This window comes from Henckelia pumila, chromosome 3 (assembly GCF_033568475.1).
Source record: "Henckelia pumila isolate YLH828 chromosome 3, ASM3356847v2, whole genome shotgun sequence".
NCBI lineage: Eukaryota > Viridiplantae > Streptophyta > Magnoliopsida > Lamiales > Gesneriaceae > Henckelia > Henckelia pumila.
Genome location: NC_133122.1, coordinates 112,976,258 through 112,997,131, shown reverse-complemented (window position 1 = coordinate 112,997,131; position 20,874 = coordinate 112,976,258). Strand labels below are relative to the sequence as shown.

At 36.1% G+C, this 20,874-nt stretch overlaps 1 protein-coding gene across 1 annotated transcript in view; it reads right to left on the bottom strand.

Moving 5' to 3' along the window:
- Positions 1-20,222, bottom strand: part of LOC140889316 (uncharacterized) — a 44,787-nt gene extending 24,565 nt beyond the window's left edge. Inside the window, exons 1-5 of the mRNA XM_073297034.1 lie at positions 19,777-20,222; positions 19,266-19,683; positions 18,850-19,115; positions 18,010-18,013; positions 17,579-17,761 (exon numbers count right to left, since the gene is read on the bottom strand). Coding sequence (XP_073153135.1) covers positions 17,579-17,761; positions 18,010-18,013; positions 18,850-19,115; positions 19,266-19,683; positions 19,777-20,222 — 1,317 coding nt within the window. The remainder of the gene's footprint in view (positions 1-17,578; positions 17,762-18,009; positions 18,014-18,849; positions 19,116-19,265; positions 19,684-19,776) is intronic.
- Between the last annotated feature and the right edge of the window lie 652 nt (positions 20,223-20,874).

The window sequence follows — 20,874 nt, the reverse complement described above, 5'->3', positions numbered from 1 at the left end:
TAATTTCTGTACTGCAATAACTTATTTATAATGCAGGCCACTAACACCTTAGGGCCCATTAGTCATAAGCTAGGGCCCGACAAGCAAAGCCCGCACGTTCAGAAATTAATATAAAATTCATCGTGACTCCGATCGATGAACCAATTTCACCAATGTGCACAGAAACCATTTCTGCACATTTTAAAGTCAAAATAAATTTTCCTGAATCCGAATTCAGTGGTTTCCAAAAATGTCCATCCCTATGTCATTTTAGGAAATCCTACTCCCTAACTCTTATTTAAGAAGTCCAACTCCTTAGTTCATTAAATTTAACTCTTTAAATTTAACTATCTCAACGGGGATTAAAACTCCATTACACTGTGTGACCCTCAATGGTTCAGGGATACAACTAACCGTGGGCTCACAACTCCTTGTGACTCGGAACAACACTTTCCGACTTGCCCAACGAATCAAGGTAAAGCGCCTAGCAACATCGCCCCATGATTCCCTAGGTATCACTGATAGTGCCTACAAGAACCAGTAGATTTTGGTTAGCGTACAGTACGGTCCCTTCATCCATATATCCCGATCAAATCAACAACCATTGGTATATCGAGAGTCGCTCAAGATTCGATAACTATGCAATACATCTTGAAGATCAAATTAGTGACATCGCATGTGCTACTAAGAAACCATTTCTTAAATCACATCAAGTACTCTGGCCAGAGATTTGTCACACTAATATCTCCTCAGATCGCATAGGATATCCACACTCGCAAGTATGTGGTGAATCCTTGACAACAATGCATTGACTCCTATATGTGTCGTAACTGTACCCAATCTCGACACCTGATGACCCCCATAGAGTCGGTAAACGAGTCAAAGCACAGCACTAGCATATAGAGTCTCCATGATGTTTCAAGTCGTAAGGACTAATGGTGTACAACCAAAAACCGCGGACTTTTATCCACTCGATAAGTGATAACCACTTGGAAAGTCCGGATAGGGTAGTTCGATTATTCATCCTATGAATATCCATTTGCATGCTTCGAACATCTCCATGTTCCCTACCAATGAAACGTGGTACTCCGCATCGCAAATGCTAGTCTCAAACTCGAGCGATCCTTATCCTTATTATCGGACGGCTCAATCGACTAGGAACGGTTTTAGAATATACAGTGACTATAAGATGTATTTCATGATAGACATCCCCATGTTCTACCACATCTTACATACACTATAGTATATTCAAGGTCTTTATCAAAACAACAATAGTATATCACAATATAACAATATGAAGTAATATAAAGTCATTGCCATTAATAAAAGTGTAAATAATATTAAACAAAAGATTGTTTATACAAAGAGTCATCAAAGCCCATAGCCACACAGTTGGCTCACTGGGCACCCACTCTTACAAAATCCAGTCTGTGAATTTTGAATTGTAGTCTGGTTTAACGGATCAAATTCGTTAATCTCTTCGTAGAAACTTCTGATAGATTTTCTAGTGCAATCTATCAGAGGGATTAAATTTCCGTTCGTGGACCTGATTGAAGAACAGTTCGTCCATCAGTTCCAGGGATATACAACAAGAGCAGAGCAATCTGTTGGTGTCCAAAATCTCGATTCGAGATTGAGGTAAAAATTTATAATCGTTATTTAATTTTTACACACACACAATTTAATCGTAAGGTTGATACCTATTATGAAATCGTTCCATACAAACATTTTAAACTTCCGCTGCACCGGGTATCAATCCTAATTGATCTGATCGCCGCGTTCTCCAACAGATCACCGCAGTCATAGGTGCCGCCAAAGCGCTGAAATATTTCACAAATCTCCTATAGAAACTTGCAAGACCATGAAAACTTCGAACTTGACCAATAGAAGTAGGCGTTGGCCAATCTCTAATTGCACTTACCTTTTCCTCATCAACCTTGACTCCTTGAGCACTCATAACAAAACCAAGAAACACAAGTTCTTTTGTACAAAACACACACTTTTTCAAATTAGCATACAAATTTTCAGCCTTTAGTGTGATTAACACAATTCCCAAGTGTTCAACATGCTCATTCAAATTTTTGCTATACACCAAGATATCATCAAAGTATACCACAACAAATTTTCCAATATAAGCACGCAAGACATGATTCATTAATCTCATAAAAGTGTTAGGTGCATTAGTTAATCCAAAGGGCATAACTAACCACTCATACAAGCCATACTTGGTTTTAAAAGCAGTTTTCCACTCATCGCCTTCTCTCATCCTAATTTGATGATAACCACTTTTCAAATCAATTTTACTAAATATGCTAGAACCATGCAATTCATCCAACATATCATCTAGTCTAGGAATGGGATGCCTATACTTGATGGTAATATTGTTAATGGCTCTACAATCAACACACATTCTCCATGAACCGTCTTTCTTAGGCACTAACAAAACAGGTACAGCACAAGGAGACGTAGACTCACGTACAAACCCATTATCAAGAAGTTCACTTACCTGCCTTTGTAGCTCTTTTGTTTCCTCCGGATTACTCCTATAGGCTGGACGATTCGGCAATGCACTTCCGGGCACAAAATCAATTTGATGCTCAATTCCCCTCAAAGGTGGTAATCCTTGAGGCAAATCCTCCGGAAATAAATCTTCAAATTCCTGAAAAAAAGAAATAACATTGCTCGGAAGATTTCCGGCTATATCACTTGTGTTAAGGAGAAACTCCTTATAGAAAATCAACACAAGTGGAGTATGCTCATGTAGAATCTCTCGCAACTCACTCTTTTGGGCCATGTAAATTTTTTTATCGGCCTCTTTTCTTTCAATTTTTTTTTCATCTTTTTTTTTTCCTCATTTTTTTTCTAAGGCCATCTCACTTTTTTGTTCACTCTTTTTTCCGGCCTCTTCTTTCTTTTTCTTTTTCAAATGGTCCTCCAACACTTGCTTTGGAGACATCGGTAACAATACAATAGGCTCCTTTTTCAAGGTAAAAGAATAACGATTTTTAAAACCGTCATGTATCACCTTCCTATCGAATTGCCACGGCCTACCCAACAAAATATAACAAGCTTGCATAGGCACCACATCACATAACACTTCATCTACATACTTACCAATTGAGAAAGGTACCACAACTCGCCTAGTTACTCTCACTTCAGAACTATCATTAAACCACTGCAATTTATAAGGTTGAGGATGCTTTATAACAGGCAAACTCAACTTTTCCACCAGCTCATAACTCGCCACATTAGTGCAACTCCCACTATCAATAATAACACTACATACTTTGTTATTCACAAAGCATCTAGTATGGAATAAATTTTCCCTTTGAGTCTCTTCCTCCTCCTTTTGTTGCACATTCAACACTCTCCTAGTCACTAACAATTCTCCAACCACCGCATCATATCCCTCCTCATCAGGATCCTCCAACACAGGCATATTATCATAATTTTCTTCCTCACTCTCCGACTCAATCTCACCACCAGCATTCATAATCATAATTTTTTTATTAGGACACTGACTGGCAATATGACCAAGTCCTTGACATCTAAAACATTTAATATCCCTAGAACGAGTATTAGTAGTTTCAGGTGTACCTTTACTCACTTGTTTTGGTGCCTCCAATTTGGTGTCAAATTTTGGTTTGGACACCGGCTTGTTGTCCTCCCGTTTTGCAACGTTTGGACGCCAAAAAGTCGACGATCCTCCACCTGTAGGAAGTCGACCAGCTCCTCTCCTCTTGAGCTGCTGCTCCACCTTCATGGCCATCTGCACCATCTCATCCAAATCAAAAAAATGGCGAAGCTCCACTTGATCTTGGATTTCTCTATTCAATCCACACAAAAATCTGGCCATTGTAGCCTCATTATCCTCCTCAATGTTGGTCCGGATCATCGTGGTTTCCAACTCCTTGTAGTAATCCTCCACACTCCTTGGACCTTGCTTCAGAGTTTGTAATCTCCTGTACATGTCACGATAATAATAGTTAGGCACAAACCGCTTCTTCATGACACGCTTCATCTCCTCCCACGTCTCAATAGGAGGCTCCCCACACCTTCTTCTAGTGGTCACTAATTGATCCCACCAGATTAACGCATAGTCTACAAACTCAACCACTGCCAACCTCACTTTCTTAAGATCAGAATAGTGATGGCAATCAAACACAAACTCCACGCGCTTCTCCCACTCCAAATACGCCTCTGGGTCAGATTTCCCATGAAACGCTGGAATTTTCATCTTAATGCTACTAATATTTCCATCCTCCTTACTCCCCTCTGCATATTTTCCTCGTACTGCTTCTCGCCTATGTCTACCCCCATGTACTCTCCTCTCCCCATCCCAATTCTCATCAAAACTCTCCTCATCTTCTTCAAAATTATTCCCCTTCCTATATTTATTTTTTTTTCCACTACCACTACTCTCCTCCAATCTACTCATCCGCTCATGAAGAGGTTCCAACTCCGACCTCATCACCCTAGTAAACTGCCCCATCAATGCATCCATTTGAACCTTGGAAATTCCTTGGTTCACACTTTCACTAGCATCTTTATTAGGATTCATGGTACCTGCAAGAAAAGGTTAGTGATAAAATTCCTCACACAAGTTCTCACAGTTCACTCCAAATGAATCACTCAAACACTCTTTTTCTTTCCACTCAAAAATTTAAGTAGGCTTTAGCTTTGTGTAAAAGTGAATCAAACTCTCAAATTCACAGCTTTTAGACGCTCGAAGATCGACTCTCAAAGATTGACAAAAACAAGAAGAAGAAATTTATGGATGCTCGAATTTTGACTTGCACCTAAGGATGAACAAGAACGAAAATTGTCCACAAGTTATCTTGCTTCTTATAATTTTTTTTTTTGAAGCTTTTTTTTTTTTTTTTTTTGGTCCTTCAAAATTTTTTTTTTGACCGATTTTTTTTTTTTGATTTTTCTCTTTTTTTTTGAATTTATAACTTTTAGCACAAGACACGAGACTTGGGTGACAAGTTTGAAAGAAAGACACAAAAATTTGAGATGAGAGAGATGAAGAACGAAGAACAAGGAAAGATGAACGAAGAACGAAGAACGAAGAAAGAATATAGATTAAAGAAGGATAGACTTACTTGAATCAAAACCTTTGCTTTGATACCAAATGATATGAATCTTCTGTATGAAAGGCAACACGATTTCAATGAATCGCACCTCAATTTGATAACAAAGAATTCAAAGGTTTTGTCCCGACTTTGAAACAAGTAACAGAATTTTGGAATCTCCACCTCTAGTTGAACCTGTAACTAGCAACAGAGAATTCACGATAGAAAACAATCAAAAATTCAATTAGACCTTCAAAGGAACCTGTCTTTGACAACCCAATTGAAAATCGATTGACAAACGCCACAAAGCTATGAAACTTTGATAAGTTTGATTTTGGGTAAAGCAAAAGCTTTGATAAAATTCTAGAGAGAATTTTGTATTGAATAATTCAATAATCTGAAAATCTTAATTGTTCTTAAAATAATGAATGTTGTAGTATTTATATTACAACCCAAAATATTGAAAGATAATGCAAAATAAATCAAAATAATGCCAAAATATTAAAAATCCCGAACACACACACAAAACACCTTCGGTGCATGTAAAATAATCGGGGCGGGCGCGCCTTTGTTGCATAGGGCAAGGCGCGGGCGCGCCAATTGTAAGGCATGGGCGCGCCGAGAGCTCGCACAATTCTTCTTCAATTGTAAGGCGCGGGCGCACGATCAAGGGGCGCGGGCGCGCTTCTTCTTCGCAAAATAAGGGTGCGGGCGCGAGAGTCTGGGGCGCGGGCGCGCCTGGGCTGCGAACAAGGTCTTCAATTTCTTCACTTTCTTGACCTCCTTTGACCTCAATAAGGTGATAACTACCTCCGAATTGAATATCGAGAAATCCAACGCCCTCTTGCGACTTCAACATCAAGGATTGAAGTGCTTCCTTGAACTTCTGAGCTCGGCCTCTTGTAACCGGTCCTCGTGGCATCTCCAACGGATCCTTAGTCACTTTATCAGCATGCGAGCCATCCATGATCGCATCACCATTGCACGAAACTAGGTGTTTAGTGATCTCAATTGTATCCTGTGAATTCTAAAGATCTTCTGACAATTGAACTTATGATCTTGGGCGCACCAAAATTTTTAAAAAATTAAAAATTGATAAAATATTTGAAAAATTCATCTCTATCCGGGTCAATGATGAGGAATTGAAATCCTAATTACCTTGTTCTTGACTAAGTTTGCGGGTGAAATGGGGTTGATGCTCCATCCGGGCTATAGACGAGGGGATTGAAATCCGAATCCTATCAAAGTTATAGCTAAGTTTGCGGGTAATTATTGGGATTTAAAAATGTCAGGTGCAAAATCCGGCAGTGCGTAATAATTTATCTCAAAGAAGTTGTGTTTTTTAGAGGTAATTGGGAGGAATGGATGCATGCGAGTGACCTTTGTACTGATGTGTTAATAGGTCGCTAAGCAGTCTTAAAACGAATTCTTTAAAAGTTGCATGAAACTGGAATGAAAGTTCACACACACACGTTCACACTAAACCGATAGTGTATTGTGGAGAGTCGAGGGTATTTTAAGTTGGCATGTGACTTATCTGAGAAAAATTCCCATGAATTTTTTCTACTTTGTTGTTTGTTGCATTGTATGTCTTGCTCGAGGGCGAGCAAGATTTAAGTATGGTGGAGTTGAAAGGTACATTTTGTGTGCATATTTTGGTGTTGTTTTTTATATTTATTTTACATGCATTCATATTGTTTTATAAGTTTTATTCATGATTTATTTCATGTGTGTGTATTTCACTCTCCGAGTTGATTTTTGTAGAAATATTGAAGAAATAATGATTTTTGGAGCAAGAGAAGTGCCACAAGAATGAATTACGGAGCAGCAATGATCAAAAATCTATTTTTAATGCAAAAGAAATCCAAATACGATCTTCACTATTCAAAATCAATTTTAAAATGTTTTAAAGCATATATCCAAATTTTGGCTCGATCCGACGGCTAGAATTCGAAATATGATTTTTACAAGAAAACTGCGCGTTGAAACATATGTATGAACGGACCCATGCACGGAGTTGGCACAAGGTCCGGACATGTCACGAGAAATAAATAATTTGAGGCAAAGAGCACCCGGAGGTGGGCACGAACCCATGTCCATGGTCCGTGCATGTCGCAGAATTATAAAAAATATATTTTTTGGAAATTAAAATTCTTAACTTGCTGGGTTTTATTTATGGGCTTTTAAAGACATATAAATAGAAGATTAAAAAGACTTGAGAAGGGGACTTTACACGCAAGAATTCAAGGAGGCGGCTAGGGTGTCGGAGATTGAAGATTTGAAGAATGCTCCATTCTAGTTCTTATTTTTTTTTTATTATTAAACTTTTGTTTGAATTATATTTTCATTATTTGAGTAGTTTTTATTCAACCAATACCACGAGATTGGACCAAACAATTTTATGTTGAATATTTGGATGTTTAGATTTTTGGATCTTTCTTCAAATTATTGATTGCTGGATTTATATTTTGTTCTTGTGAATACCTGATCAATTATTTACTTGCATGTTAATTGATTCCGAGTCGAAAGGTTAGGAATTGATTTTGATCGCTCCAATAATTTACATATGGTTAAACCGACTAGAAAAAGTATTAGGTTGGAGTATGCGGATTTAGATGAACACTGAATTATCATAATTCCCAATGCATTTTAATTTGATTTGAATTATGAAAGATTAATCCGTCAATATTTGAATATGTTTAAATGTTCTATAAATAGACTATTAAATAAATTAGGAGAATTCGCCGTGATTTAAAATTAAATCAGGATCTTAGATTTTCCATGTGTTTGCAGAATTTGTTCGGTACCTACGTGTGTGTTGGTTGTCTCAATTTAATTGAATTTATTCTTAGCCTATTTTAAATTATTATTATTTTTAATAATCAAATTTTTATTTAATTCTTAGCACTCTTATTTATTATTCTGCCTATATTAAGCTAAATAATTAAATCTTAATAATTGACTACAGTCTCTATGAGATTGATACTTGGACTCATTGTCCACTTACTATAACTTGACCTGGTACGCTTGCCAGTAATTATTTATAATACCGAATTAAGTGATCAAGTTTTTGGCGCCAAAAACTTTACCGCTTAATTCGGTATTTACTAGCAAGTATACTTGGTCAAGTAATAGATACCGAACAAATCATGTAACATGTAGCCGATTCAGGACTCAGATTTAATCTTAGATTACGGTAATTCTCCTAACTTGTTCAAAGGTATATTTCTAGAACAATCAAACCTACTCAAATATCGACGGATTAATTTTTTGTAATTCTAATCAAATTTGAGTGCATTAAATATTTGTTAAAATTCAGTTTTCATCTAAAACCGCACATTGAAATCGAATTCTATTTCTAGTCGGTTTTATCATGTGTTGATTGTTAAAGTGATCAAAATCAATCCCTCCTTTGTCGACTTGGAACCGATTAACATGCAAGCAAACAGTTGATTAGGCTATCCACAAGACAAATATGAATCTAACAATCAATAAAATAAAATCAAGTCTGAAAAATCCCAAATAAATATCCATGTTTTCTACATGAATTTGTCCGGCCCAATCAAACCGTCTTGGTTGAAGAAATATACTCAATAATTGGAAACAATAATTCAAAAATAAAAAGAAGAAGAAAAAGGAAGAAAGAAAAGAGAAATCTTCTCTCCCAAGCATGTAGCCGCCTCTCTGTGTTGTGCACGTTCTCTGCATTCCGAACCCCTCAATCTGCTGGAAAATCCCGTATTTAAATGTCCAAGAATCCCATAATATAATATCCATCCCGAGCAAGAGCTTCCAAAATTACAAATTCTGTACGTGCGTCTCGCTCGAGCGGCAATAAAGTGCGCTCGAGTGAGCACTACTATGCCTCGAGGATTTCTGATCACGTCTTTCTTGCTCGAGCGAGCATAACTTGCGCTCGAGCGAGTGCTTTTCTACCCCGATTTAACTATCGCACAAGCCTATGCGCTGACGCACATATTATTTAGCGCGATAGCGCTTATTCTTAGCTCTTGTTTGAACTTCTTTAGCGCGATAGCGCTATTAATCAGCGCTTGTTTGAAGCGCTTTTCCCTTAGCGCGATAGCATTTTCTAGGGCCCTTCGTTAGAGCGATAACACTTCTTTTAGAGCGGTTCGTTAGAGCTCTTCGTTAACAGCTCTACTCTTTAGCGCTTCAATCTCTTTTTTTTTATATTTCTTTTTTTTTCTTTTCTTTTCTTTTGCCCTAAAAACTCTTTTGATTTCTATTTTTCTTACAAATAAAACCCGGAGAATGAAATGTACATAAATGCAATAAAACACATAAAACAGTATGAATGCTCACAAAATAGACATAAAAATATCACGAAATAATGCATACAAAATGCACTTATCAACAAACAAGTTCGAATACAAAGTCGACTTCTGAAACCATGTCCCCACTTCTATCAATCTCAACCCGATCTAGCCATGCTGCCTCTGACTTGATCCTGCCTCAGCTGTTGCCAAGTACATATACAAAAACAAGACAACAGCCGGATAACTCCGGTGAGAATAATATTCCCAATAAAACAACATAACATGCAATATCAAATAGTATATCAAAATCATGATATAACAAGAATATTCTTCGACAATAAATAAATATGAAATGCATGTATTTAAAACAAGATTATCGAATTGGATAATCAAAGAATCTGGTTTCTTCTTTTGGGATCCCGAGAACAAGATATCATGACAACTCACCTATCCTCCCAATCGGGGTGGTGTCACGTACCTCAATTCTCTAGACTTTGATGCAACTATAATGAGTATTCAGACAATAGGTATGACTCAACATCCCAGGCCACTCAAATACAGTTCTCAAAAGTTTAATTCAAGACTGGGCGACTCGGCCCTTTTAAATTAAATCAATCATTCAGGCACAGTATGAATGCAAATATGAATCGTAATGAATTTAACTAATTAAGACAGTAAAAATCATGTAAGAGCACATATTCAATCAATATCAAATAATCATGCAAGTGTGTGATTTATGGAACTCGAGAATCAATTCGGATTCGAGTGTTTATCCCTTTCTACTTCGATGTCAGCTTATAACTTTTCTCGATTCAACGGTTCCAACAAGGACAAGCTACAATAACAAGAGATATAATAAAAATCCATCCTAACTCAATTCAAATCAACAAGGTAGACTTGTTACCAATTCACGATAAATTCGTTGACGATTCGAATTCTACCAACTCCGAGCTCAACAACCTTCAACCTAATCTGTACGGAGATGCATAATAATTCAATATCATTCAAACAAACACAATCAAAACACGGCTCAATCAATTCAAACTAATCGGTATCAAAACTTGAACCGGCGGAATAACGGCTAACAAACGGCCAACCGAAAAATCAACCATAACCTCACAATCTTCCAATTAAACGCATATCATCAACAATTCATAAAAATAAATTCAATATCAACAAAATATCAAACCCCCATTTTCGAATTTCACTGTAAAAATCATAACAAATCCGAACGTTGTTCTTTTCCTATCCGACTTAGAATAAATCATCTATGCTAGCTCAACAACAACATATCCAATCGAAATCAGATTCTAAAAACGTCGCAAAATCAAAACATGTTGGATCGAAATAAAACTTATGATAGAACGAAGCACTTGCAGCTGTGATCGCAAATATATCTTAAGATCGAAATTCTATCGAACGGATCGAGCGAATCAAAAAACTAAAAGCTTGGAGGAAGCTTCAATGGTGGAATCGGCCAAGGGAGAAGAAGAAATGAAGAAGAGAATGCCACCTACACGCCTACTCAACCATACAAATAATAATACTAAGTCAAAATAGGGAATGGCACTTTAGCCCTTGAATTCTTCAAAAATTGAAAATCAATCCTTGATCAAATATCAATTCAACCCTCGAATTTCATAATCTCAGAATATCAATAATAATCTCAATTAAGATAATTTCAGGGCGTTACATGATTTCTGCCTGAGATTTTCTTCATCCAGGTCGCATGCACAGATGCTCTACTTGAAAGCTCAATTGCGCTGGTTTTATTTCTTCAAAGCGCAACTGTGCATCTCTTAAGCGCAACAGCGCTTACTCTATGGCCTTCAAGCACAGAAGAGACTTTTTCATTGCTCCTCAAGCGCAGCTATGCAATTCCAAGCGTAAAAGCGCATCTTGAATAACTTCCGAGCGCAATAGCGCTTTCTTTGTTTCCTTCTCCTTCATGCACTGCTCCAAAGCGCAATAGCGCTACCTTTATTTCTTCTTCATTTCTCTCTCCTAGAGTTGCTGTATAGAGTTGTTGCTCTACTTGTTTTCTTCATGGTGCTTCAAGCTTCTCTTCTCTTCTTTCTTTTCTTTTCTTTTCTACAAATAAAACCCGGAGTGTGAAATGCACACAAATGCAATAAAATACATAAAAACACACATAAAACAATATGAATGCACACAAAATAGACTTAAAAATAACACGAAGTAATGCACAAAAAATGCACTTATCTGTATCTCACCATTATTACTATGATAACTTGTTAATTACTACCTACTCATTGAAACCTGATTCCGCCAAGCTGGTCAAAAAATCAAAATAAAGATATTTTATCCAAACTGATCATCAGCCTCCATATGATCGACTCTATTTCAGTGACAATATTCCTTAATACATGCAAGAAACTCCCCCGAATCTGGGAACAAATTCTAAACTTTTCACCTCTGGAAATGCTTACAGATAAGCCATGAAAATTCACGATCTCTCGAATGTGTAATCAATCACTACTGTCAAAAGTGACATCTCAATTACACAAAAGTAATATGTTGTCTTGGTGAGTTAGTACATCACAACCATAATTGTATCATAATTCCTCGAGAATACTGACAATTGGTTCACAAATTCATTATGATAATTCCTATTTCCACTCAAGAATCGATACCCATGATACGAATTTCTCGATTGTCGATGTTCAGTCTAAATCTACTGACTCACTTAACATCATAAAACATTCTAATACAAAATGTTTCATTTCTCTTTACCGGTACCGAGTACCCAAATCCTTGTACTAAGGACTAACATTACACATGTGACAACGTCGTTGTCCACAATTCTTGATTTCTTGAAATTTTCAGATTCTCACTGAATCCTGACTAACTGATTCCAGATATCGTAATTCACAAGCAACGTCATTTGATAATTACAAATTCTTAACTCTGCTTGTAACAATTTTATATCCAATCATATGATGATCTAACACATCCAATAGACAACCTGGAGAAATAATAACAACCACCCTACCAGACCAGATATATATATAGGTCTCGGCTGTTCAGTTTCCTTATTTCTAAAACACTTGATGTGGTAGCACTTAGTCGTATCACGCCCATATTAACCCAACTCAAATTAACTAATTAAACATGTAGTAGCGAGAGTAGAGATCATTCCCACGAGGAATGTGAAATTTATTTGTGTTCTTAAAATTACTGAAAATAAATAAAAGGGGGGGTTTTTTATTTTGAATTAAACTACTAATAAATTAAAGCAAATTAAATTAATTTGACCACTATCATGCAAGATTAAGAGTATGAGAAATCAATAAATTAACAAACCTTGGTATCGGTCGACTACACACTTGAAGTTATTCACTCGATCATCGATTCTCTAAAAATAATTAATTTTCATTGAATATTCATCATTGAAAATTTAATTCCTATCTCACCTTAATTTTAGTTAATTAGAAACAATCATTCTAAATTTACCCTTACCAATGAATTAACCCAAATACAAGATATTAATGTTTAAATCCAAGGTAGCATTCAAACTAGTGAAATTGATAAAGCTAAACAATACAAACACAAGCGGTTGTATTTAGTCTAGTCAATCGTTGTACCTAAGAATTAACAAATTCACAAACGGAACATATTAATCATAGTTGCTTCACAAATTAGAGGGATCAAACAATTACGGATTTGATATCTAATTTAGCTCTAGATTGTATAAGAAAATTATTAGGTGATCAAGCCAATAATTAAACACACAAGCATATCAAGCAATTCCAAACAACTCTTGATACTCAAATAAAAATTAAACGATGACATTCAAAATCTCAAAAGATAAATAAAACTTCAAGGGTTAGTCTTCCTCAACCAAGAATTAAAATTTAGCCACTAAAATTCATGAATTCCTAAGAAAAATTGAAGAAATAAATTAAATTTAAGTACAAGAGATGAAAACCTAGCTGCCAAGACCCATTCTCCACTCTTCAGCCATCCAAAGATGATTAAATTCGGGTTCTAGATGATATTTAAAGTATAGAGTTCTTCCCAAAAAAGTTTCATTTTTAAAATATAATTCGCCGAATTTTTGTCTCGCTCGATCGGTAAGAAATTACCGATCGAGCGCACATAAGTTTGATCCGCATCATTTTTCCATCTCTTCTCCCGCTCGATCGGTAAAAAGTTACCGATCGATCGGGAACTCTTCTGTCCAACATTTTCTTCCTCTCGCTCGATCGGTACAAAGTTACCGATCGATCGGGAATTTTTCTGCCTCGCACTTCTTATCTTATCTCGGCTCTTTCCTTATATTATTTATATCCATTTCTTCTCTTTTCCTATATCAAATCACATACAATGATTAGGAACTATAAAATGAATTTAATCAATCAAAATGCACCTACTCATCACAATTTAATGCAAGTAAACATATGAAAATATCGACATATCAAACTCCCCCATACTTAAACCTTTGCTCGCCCTCGAGCAACACAAAAGCAAAAATAAGTTCGAGCTCATATCTCATAATGAAAAATAACCATGATTTACACATGTGTGCCTCAGTAATTAACTCAATGCATGATCAAGAAAGACGTTAAAATGCTAACAAGGGAACAAATTAAAATATCCAGACATTTCAACTAGAGATATAGCCCCGAATGTGTGTGTGTGTATGGTCATTAAAAAGTGTCATGCACACTCCACAGATCCATTCAATGCAAAACCCCACAACAGCTCAAGTTGCACACCAACAAATCAAGTTGAACTATTGAGAAATTTTTTATTCTTTTCACATGTCCGGGTAATTGCACCCGGTTGTCCTCAACTCTATACATTCTCCTCCATATTCAGCTCTTGGAATTTGTAGGACTAGAATTTCAATCCTCATTCCAATGCCTCCCCTCACCTTACTAACTCCTTTATTTTCTTTTTTTTTTCTTTTTCGATTAAGCTCAAAAGGGAGGTTGATAAGTGACCGCTTAAATCGGTGTGAATAAATTCTACTGGCAAGCGTACCAGGTTAAGTAATAGTAAAGAGATTAGAATCAGATATCGTACCCACAGGGATTGTATAATTATGAATACCGGAATATGATTATTTCTACTTATTTAGAATTTAACTAAGAAATTAAATTGCAATTAAATTTTAACTCAATAAAGACGCAGCAGAAATTTTTATATTAAACTTCAAATTGGAAAGAATTCGATCAAGGACACACTTAGGTACCAGACAATTCATGTAACAAGCAGTTGATTTAAGACTCAGACTTAATCTTAATTTACGGGAATTTTCCTAGATTATTCAGAGGACTATTCTAGCACAATCAAAGCTATTAAAAAATTGACGGATTAATCTTTCGTAATTCTAATCAAATTTGAATGCACGACGAACTGTGAAAATTCAGTTTACACCCAAACCGCATAATGAAACTAAATTCTATTTCTTGTTGGTTTTACAATATGTTAATTATCGAAGTGATCAAAATCGAAACCTCCTCTGTCGAATTGGGATCAATTAACATGCAATCAAATAACTGGCCAGGAAATTCACAAGACAAATATAAATTCGATAATCAATAAAATAAAATCAAGTCTTAAAATTCTCGAATAAACAAATCAAGTTTTTTACATAAATTGTCTGGCCCAATCATGTGGCCTTGATCGAAGAAAAACTAATACTCACTAATATAAATAATTAATCAAATAAAGTATAAAAACCATAAACTAGAAAATACAAGATTAGAAGAAAAGCTTGAAGATTGTTCAATAGTCGCCTTCAGCTTTCGCATCCAAAAAGTCCAAAAGTCCCCAAAAAGATGATAATACTTCTATTTATAGAGTCCGAGCCAATTAGATTCCTTTTCAACCTAGGAATTCACGAATAAACAGCTTCCCAAACTCGCGCGCGCAAGTCTTCAAGTCAGAGTCTGGAACATCCTCTCGCACACATGCGAGATAGGAGCTCGCTCGCGCGCAAACTAGATTCAACGTTGCTGAAATTTCCTTTGGAGCTCGCGCGAGAAATAGGTTCGCCCGCGCGCGAACTGAATCTTCGTGGTATGGAACTTACTATGGCGCACGTGTGACATGGTGGTCCGCCTGCGCGCGAGTCTTTATCTCAGTTTCCTTCTAAAAGCTCCATTAACCTACAAAAATCAACTAGGAGAGTAGAATGCATGCACAATAAATAAAATACTAATAAAACACATGAAATAAAATAAATAAATGCAAAATAACCATAAAAATGACAGAAAATAATGCATACACAATCCACTTATCAATAAGCTAGCGACTTCCTAAGACTATCATAAGGCTCACACGACCTTCACTATGTCATATACAATTCACAAGCCATGACTCATGTGTGCTTAAAAATATTCAACTACCATATCAATGTCTAATTTGCTTTGGAGATCGAAGTGTTCCAAGGTTAGAAAATCATCTATTTTCAAAAGCATGCATGTCATCAATTAGATATCCTCATAGGCTAGTGAATTTCAATAGTCATATTCATCACTAACTATGAGCTCATAAAAAATAATTTTTTCCTCAAAAATTGGCTAATTCCTCTAACTGACTGGCTAAGTCCTCTTCTCCATACTTAAAATCTTACATTGTCCATAATGTAAGTAAAAAATGCAAAACAAAAATTAAAATTAAAATTTTAAAGAAATACTCCCCATGGGTTGCCTCCTAAGAAGTGCCTCTATTTAGTGTCGTCGGCCCGACTGTATGCTTCAGTTGCTCATGGTGGTTGATATGTCGACATTTTCCTACGTTTACTTAGATTAAATTGTCAAGATTAGGTGCGTTTTGATTGATTAAATTCATTTTATAGTTCCTAATCATTGTATGTGATTTGATGAAGGTAAAGAGAATAAATGGAGCAAAGGATGAAAGAAAAGCGCAGAAAAAGGAAGAATTTGGAGTAGGAGAAGAGCTGCAAGAATGAATTACGGAGCAGCAATGATCAAAAACTTAGTTTTGATGCTATAGATATTTAAATCCAATATCTACCGTTCAAAATAAATTCAAGATGTTTTGAAGCTGCTATCCAAATTTCAACTCGATCTGACAGCTAGAACTCCAGTTATGAATTTTTAAAAATCATTGCGCGCTGGACATAAACTTTCTCGCTCGAACCGTAATTTTTTACCGATTGAGCGAGACCTATGCTGCGGGAAGAAAATATATTTGGCAGAAAGTTGCTTGCTCGAGTGGAGACTTTTTGCCGCTCGAGCGAGGCATCGCGCATACTCAGAATTAGGAAATTTTGGGAATAAAAATCCTTGACTTTTCGGGATTTATTTTGTGGGATTTTCAAGCCATATAAATAGAAGATAAAACATCAGAGTTTGGAATCATCTTTGGACGGCTGAAGACATGAGAAGACATCTGGCGGCTAGGTTTTATCTTCCTTGTTCTTAGATTCAGTTTCTTCTTCAATTCTTCTAAGTTTTAATTCTTGGTAGAGGAAGACAAAACCTTTGAAGTTTATTTATTTCGTGAGATTTTGATTTTCATTGTTTGATTTTTATTTGAGTATCAAGAGTTGTTTGGAATTTATTGATATGCTTGTGTGTTTAATTATTGGCTGACTATCTAATAATTTTCTCATACAATCTAAAGCTAAATTAGATATCAAATCCGTAATTGTTTGATCCCTCTAATTTGTGAAGCAACTGCGATTAATAATTTCCGCTTGTGAATTTGTTAATTCTTAAGAACATCTCTTGACTAGATTAAATACAACCGCTTGTGTTTGTGTTGTCATGGTTCATCAATCGCACTAGTATGAATGCTATCGTAGATTTAAATCTTGATCGCTTGTATCTTGATTGATTTATTGGTAAGGGTTAATTTAGAACTCTTGTGTCTAATTAACTAAAAATAAGGTGAGATAGGAATTAAATTTCCAATGGTGAATATTCAATGAGAATTAATTATTTTTAGAGTATCGATGATCGAGTGAATAACTTCAAGGGTGTAGTCGACCTCTACCAGTGCTTGTTTTTAATTGATTGCTTTGCTATAATCTTAATTCTTGCATTCTAGTCAATACAATTTATTTTAAATTGCTTTAATTAGTGGTATTTAAATTCAAATTCAAAACCTTCCTTTTCATTTAATTTCAGTATTTTTAAGAACACAATAAATTGCACCTTCCTCGTGGGAATGATCCCTACTCTCGCTACTACATATTTATTTGTTTGAGTTGAGTTGGGTTAATTTGGGCGCGATACGACTAAGCACTACCAGTCGTTCATATCTAGTTCCCTTGTCCACCTTCACCCACTTGAGAATTTGCACAGTCAATTTCGGTCCATGCTTTCTCTCCTTCGATTTCTTTGATATCCCCATCTCTGGATGATTTCTTCCATTTCCCATTGGTATTCCTTTTGCTAGATCTGGAGGAATTTTTGACTCAATTTTACATGCCTGCAAATCAGAAAGAAAAATTTTAGCATTAGAATTCTCAGCAGGTCTTGCAATAACCTTCTTCAACCTCATTTCCAACTTTTTTGTTTTCTTATGACAAGTGATCATTGATATCAAGAGTATTAACAACACTTTCACCACTAGGAAATTTCAGGGTATCAAAAATATTAAACTTAACAATCTCCCCATCAAATTCCATAGCGAGAGTACCATTATTAACATCGAAGATAGACTTTGAAGTTTTTTACATGCCTGCAAATCAGAAAGAAAAATTTTAGCATTAGAATTCTCAGCAGGTCTTGCAATAACCTTCTTCAACTTATCCTAATTTCCAAATTTTTTGTTTTCTTGTGACAAGTGATCATTGATATCAAGAGTATTAACAACACTTTCACCACTAGGAAATTTCAGGGTATCAAAAATATTAAACTTAACAATCTCCCCATCAAATTCCATAGTGAGAGTACCATTATTAACATCGAAGATAGACTTTGAAGTTTTTAGAAATGGTCTTCCTAGAAAAATTGGACTATTCAGATCATTATTTTTCATGTCAAGCACATAAAAGTCAGCAGAAAAAACCAAATTATCAACTCTCACAAAAACATCCTCAATCATACCCCTAGGATAAATAGTAGACCTATCAGCCATTTGAATTACAATCACAGTTTCTTTCAAGGGCTCGAGTTTTAAGGAAGCATACGTAGAATATGACATGACATTAATCGATGCTCCTAAATCTAACAAGGATGCATCAATCTGAACATCTTCTATCTTACAAGGAATTGAAAACATACCTGGATCCTTGAATTTTTTGGGTATATTCCTCTGAATCACAGCAGAGAACTGTTCTCCTACTTTTATTTTCTGGCATCCCTTCAATTTTTGTCTTATTTTTGTAGTACATAATTCTTTCAAAAATTTAGCATAGCGAGGTAATTGCTTAATAGCATCTAACAAAGGAATATTTACCTCAAATATACGAAAAGTATCATACAGCTCCTTAATACCTTCATCCTTCCTAGACTTCTTCAATGCAAGGGGAAACGGGGGTACATGTTTATACTCAGAAAGTGGAGGAAACTTACCCTTTTGGTGTGTCTTTTTGAATGATCTCATCCTCCTCCACCTTGGATTCCTTGTCATCTTCGTTCTTTACTGGTGCTTGCACTATTTTTTCACGAACCTTCAACTCCTTTTGACTCCTCAAAGTGATCGCACTTACATTTTCTTTTGGATTTGGCACTGTCTGAGATGGTAAAATTTTAGAATGTTGTGCTTCCAACTTTTTTATTGCGGTTTCCAACTGCCCCACCTGAGTGTTCAAGTTTTGGATACTTGCTCTCGTTTCTTGCTGAAAATTCAGAGTATTAGTTGCAAGATCCTTAACTATATTTTCTAGAAACTCACCAGGTGCTGGAATTTGAGGACGCTGCTATTGTGGAGGATATGGTGGTCTGTAGCCTTGAGTATTCGGTTGCACTTGAGGTGGGGGATGGTTTACCAGAGTATTTCCATATCTGAGATGTGGATGATCTATCCAACCTGGATTGTACGTGTTCAAATAAGGATCATAATTTCGCTGTGGTGGACCCGGAAATCCTCCCGTTGCATTGACTTGTTCGACTGTTTCCCCTTGAAGAGTGGGGCACATCTCAGTTGAATGCCCCATCGCATCACAAATTCCACACTTTTTCACATTTTGTCCATTCCCTACAGCAAGTTGATGCACAAGAGACGTCAGACCAATCAGTTGTGGTTCAAGGGAAGAAACATTTACCTTGTTATTTCTTCTGGGTGCTGGATCAATTCTGTTGGTGACAAATTGTTGAGAATTTGCAGCCATGTTCTTGATTAAGTTCCTAGCATCTCGTGGTATTTTGTCCACAAAAACTCCTACACTGGCCGCATCCACCATGCTCCTATCATGAGGCAACAAACCTTCATAACAATATTGAATCAAAAGGTTTTCACTTATCTGATGTTGCGGACAACTAGCACAAAGCTTCTTGAACCGCTCCCAATACTCATGAAGTGATTCCCCCATATGTTGCATGATGCGGTGGATTTCCTTTATGATATTCGCCGCTCTCAAAGCTGGGAAATAATTTTCCAGAATGATTCTCTTCATCTCCGTCCAGGTTGTGATAGATCCAGGAGGTAGATAATATAGCAAATCCTTTGCAGCATTCTTCAAGGAAAAAGAAAAAGCACTCAATTGAATCTGCTCCTCTGTTACTCCCTGTGGTTTCATGCTTATGCATACCACATGGAACTCCATCAGATGTTTGTGGGGATCCTCACCTGCAAGACCATGAAAAGAAGGCAACAAGTGTATTATACTAGATTTTAGCTCAAAAGTAGCATTAGCTTCTAAACTAGGGAAAGTAACGCATAAGGGCTGCAGATTCAGATCGGGGGTTCCAAGCTGTCTCAAGCTAAGATTTGCGTTTGCAGCCATCTCTTCTCTAGGATCTTCAAAGGGAACGTATTTTTCTTCTTTAGATCTTATTCGAGCCTACTTATTTCTTCTATGGAGCGTTCTCTCTATCTCCGGATCGTAGAAAAATTCTTCTTCTTTTGAAGATTCACCTGCAAGCATGAACAAACCAGAGAAGCACTGGGGGAAAAGAATATAAATAAAATAAAAACAAAAACACAAATAAATTAAACGCCTTACCCAGCAACGACGCCAAAATTTGGTAGCACTTAGTCGTATCACGCCCAAATTAACCTAACTCAGATTAAATAATTATACATGTAGTAGCGAGAGTAGGGATCATTCCTACGAGAAAGGTGAAATTTATTTGTGTTCTTAAAATTACTGAAAATAAATAAAAGTGTTTTACCACTAGCATGCAAGATTAAGAGTATGAGAAATCTATAAATTTACAAGCTTTGGTATCATTCGACTATACCCTTGAAGTTATTCACTCGATCATCGATTCTCTAAAAATAATTAATTTTCATTGAATATTCATTATTGGAAATTTAATTCATATCTCACATTAATTTTAGTTAATTAGACACAAGCGTTCTAAATTAACCCTTACCAATGAATTAACCTAAATACAAGCGACTAAGGTTTAAACCCAAGGTAGCATTCAAACTAC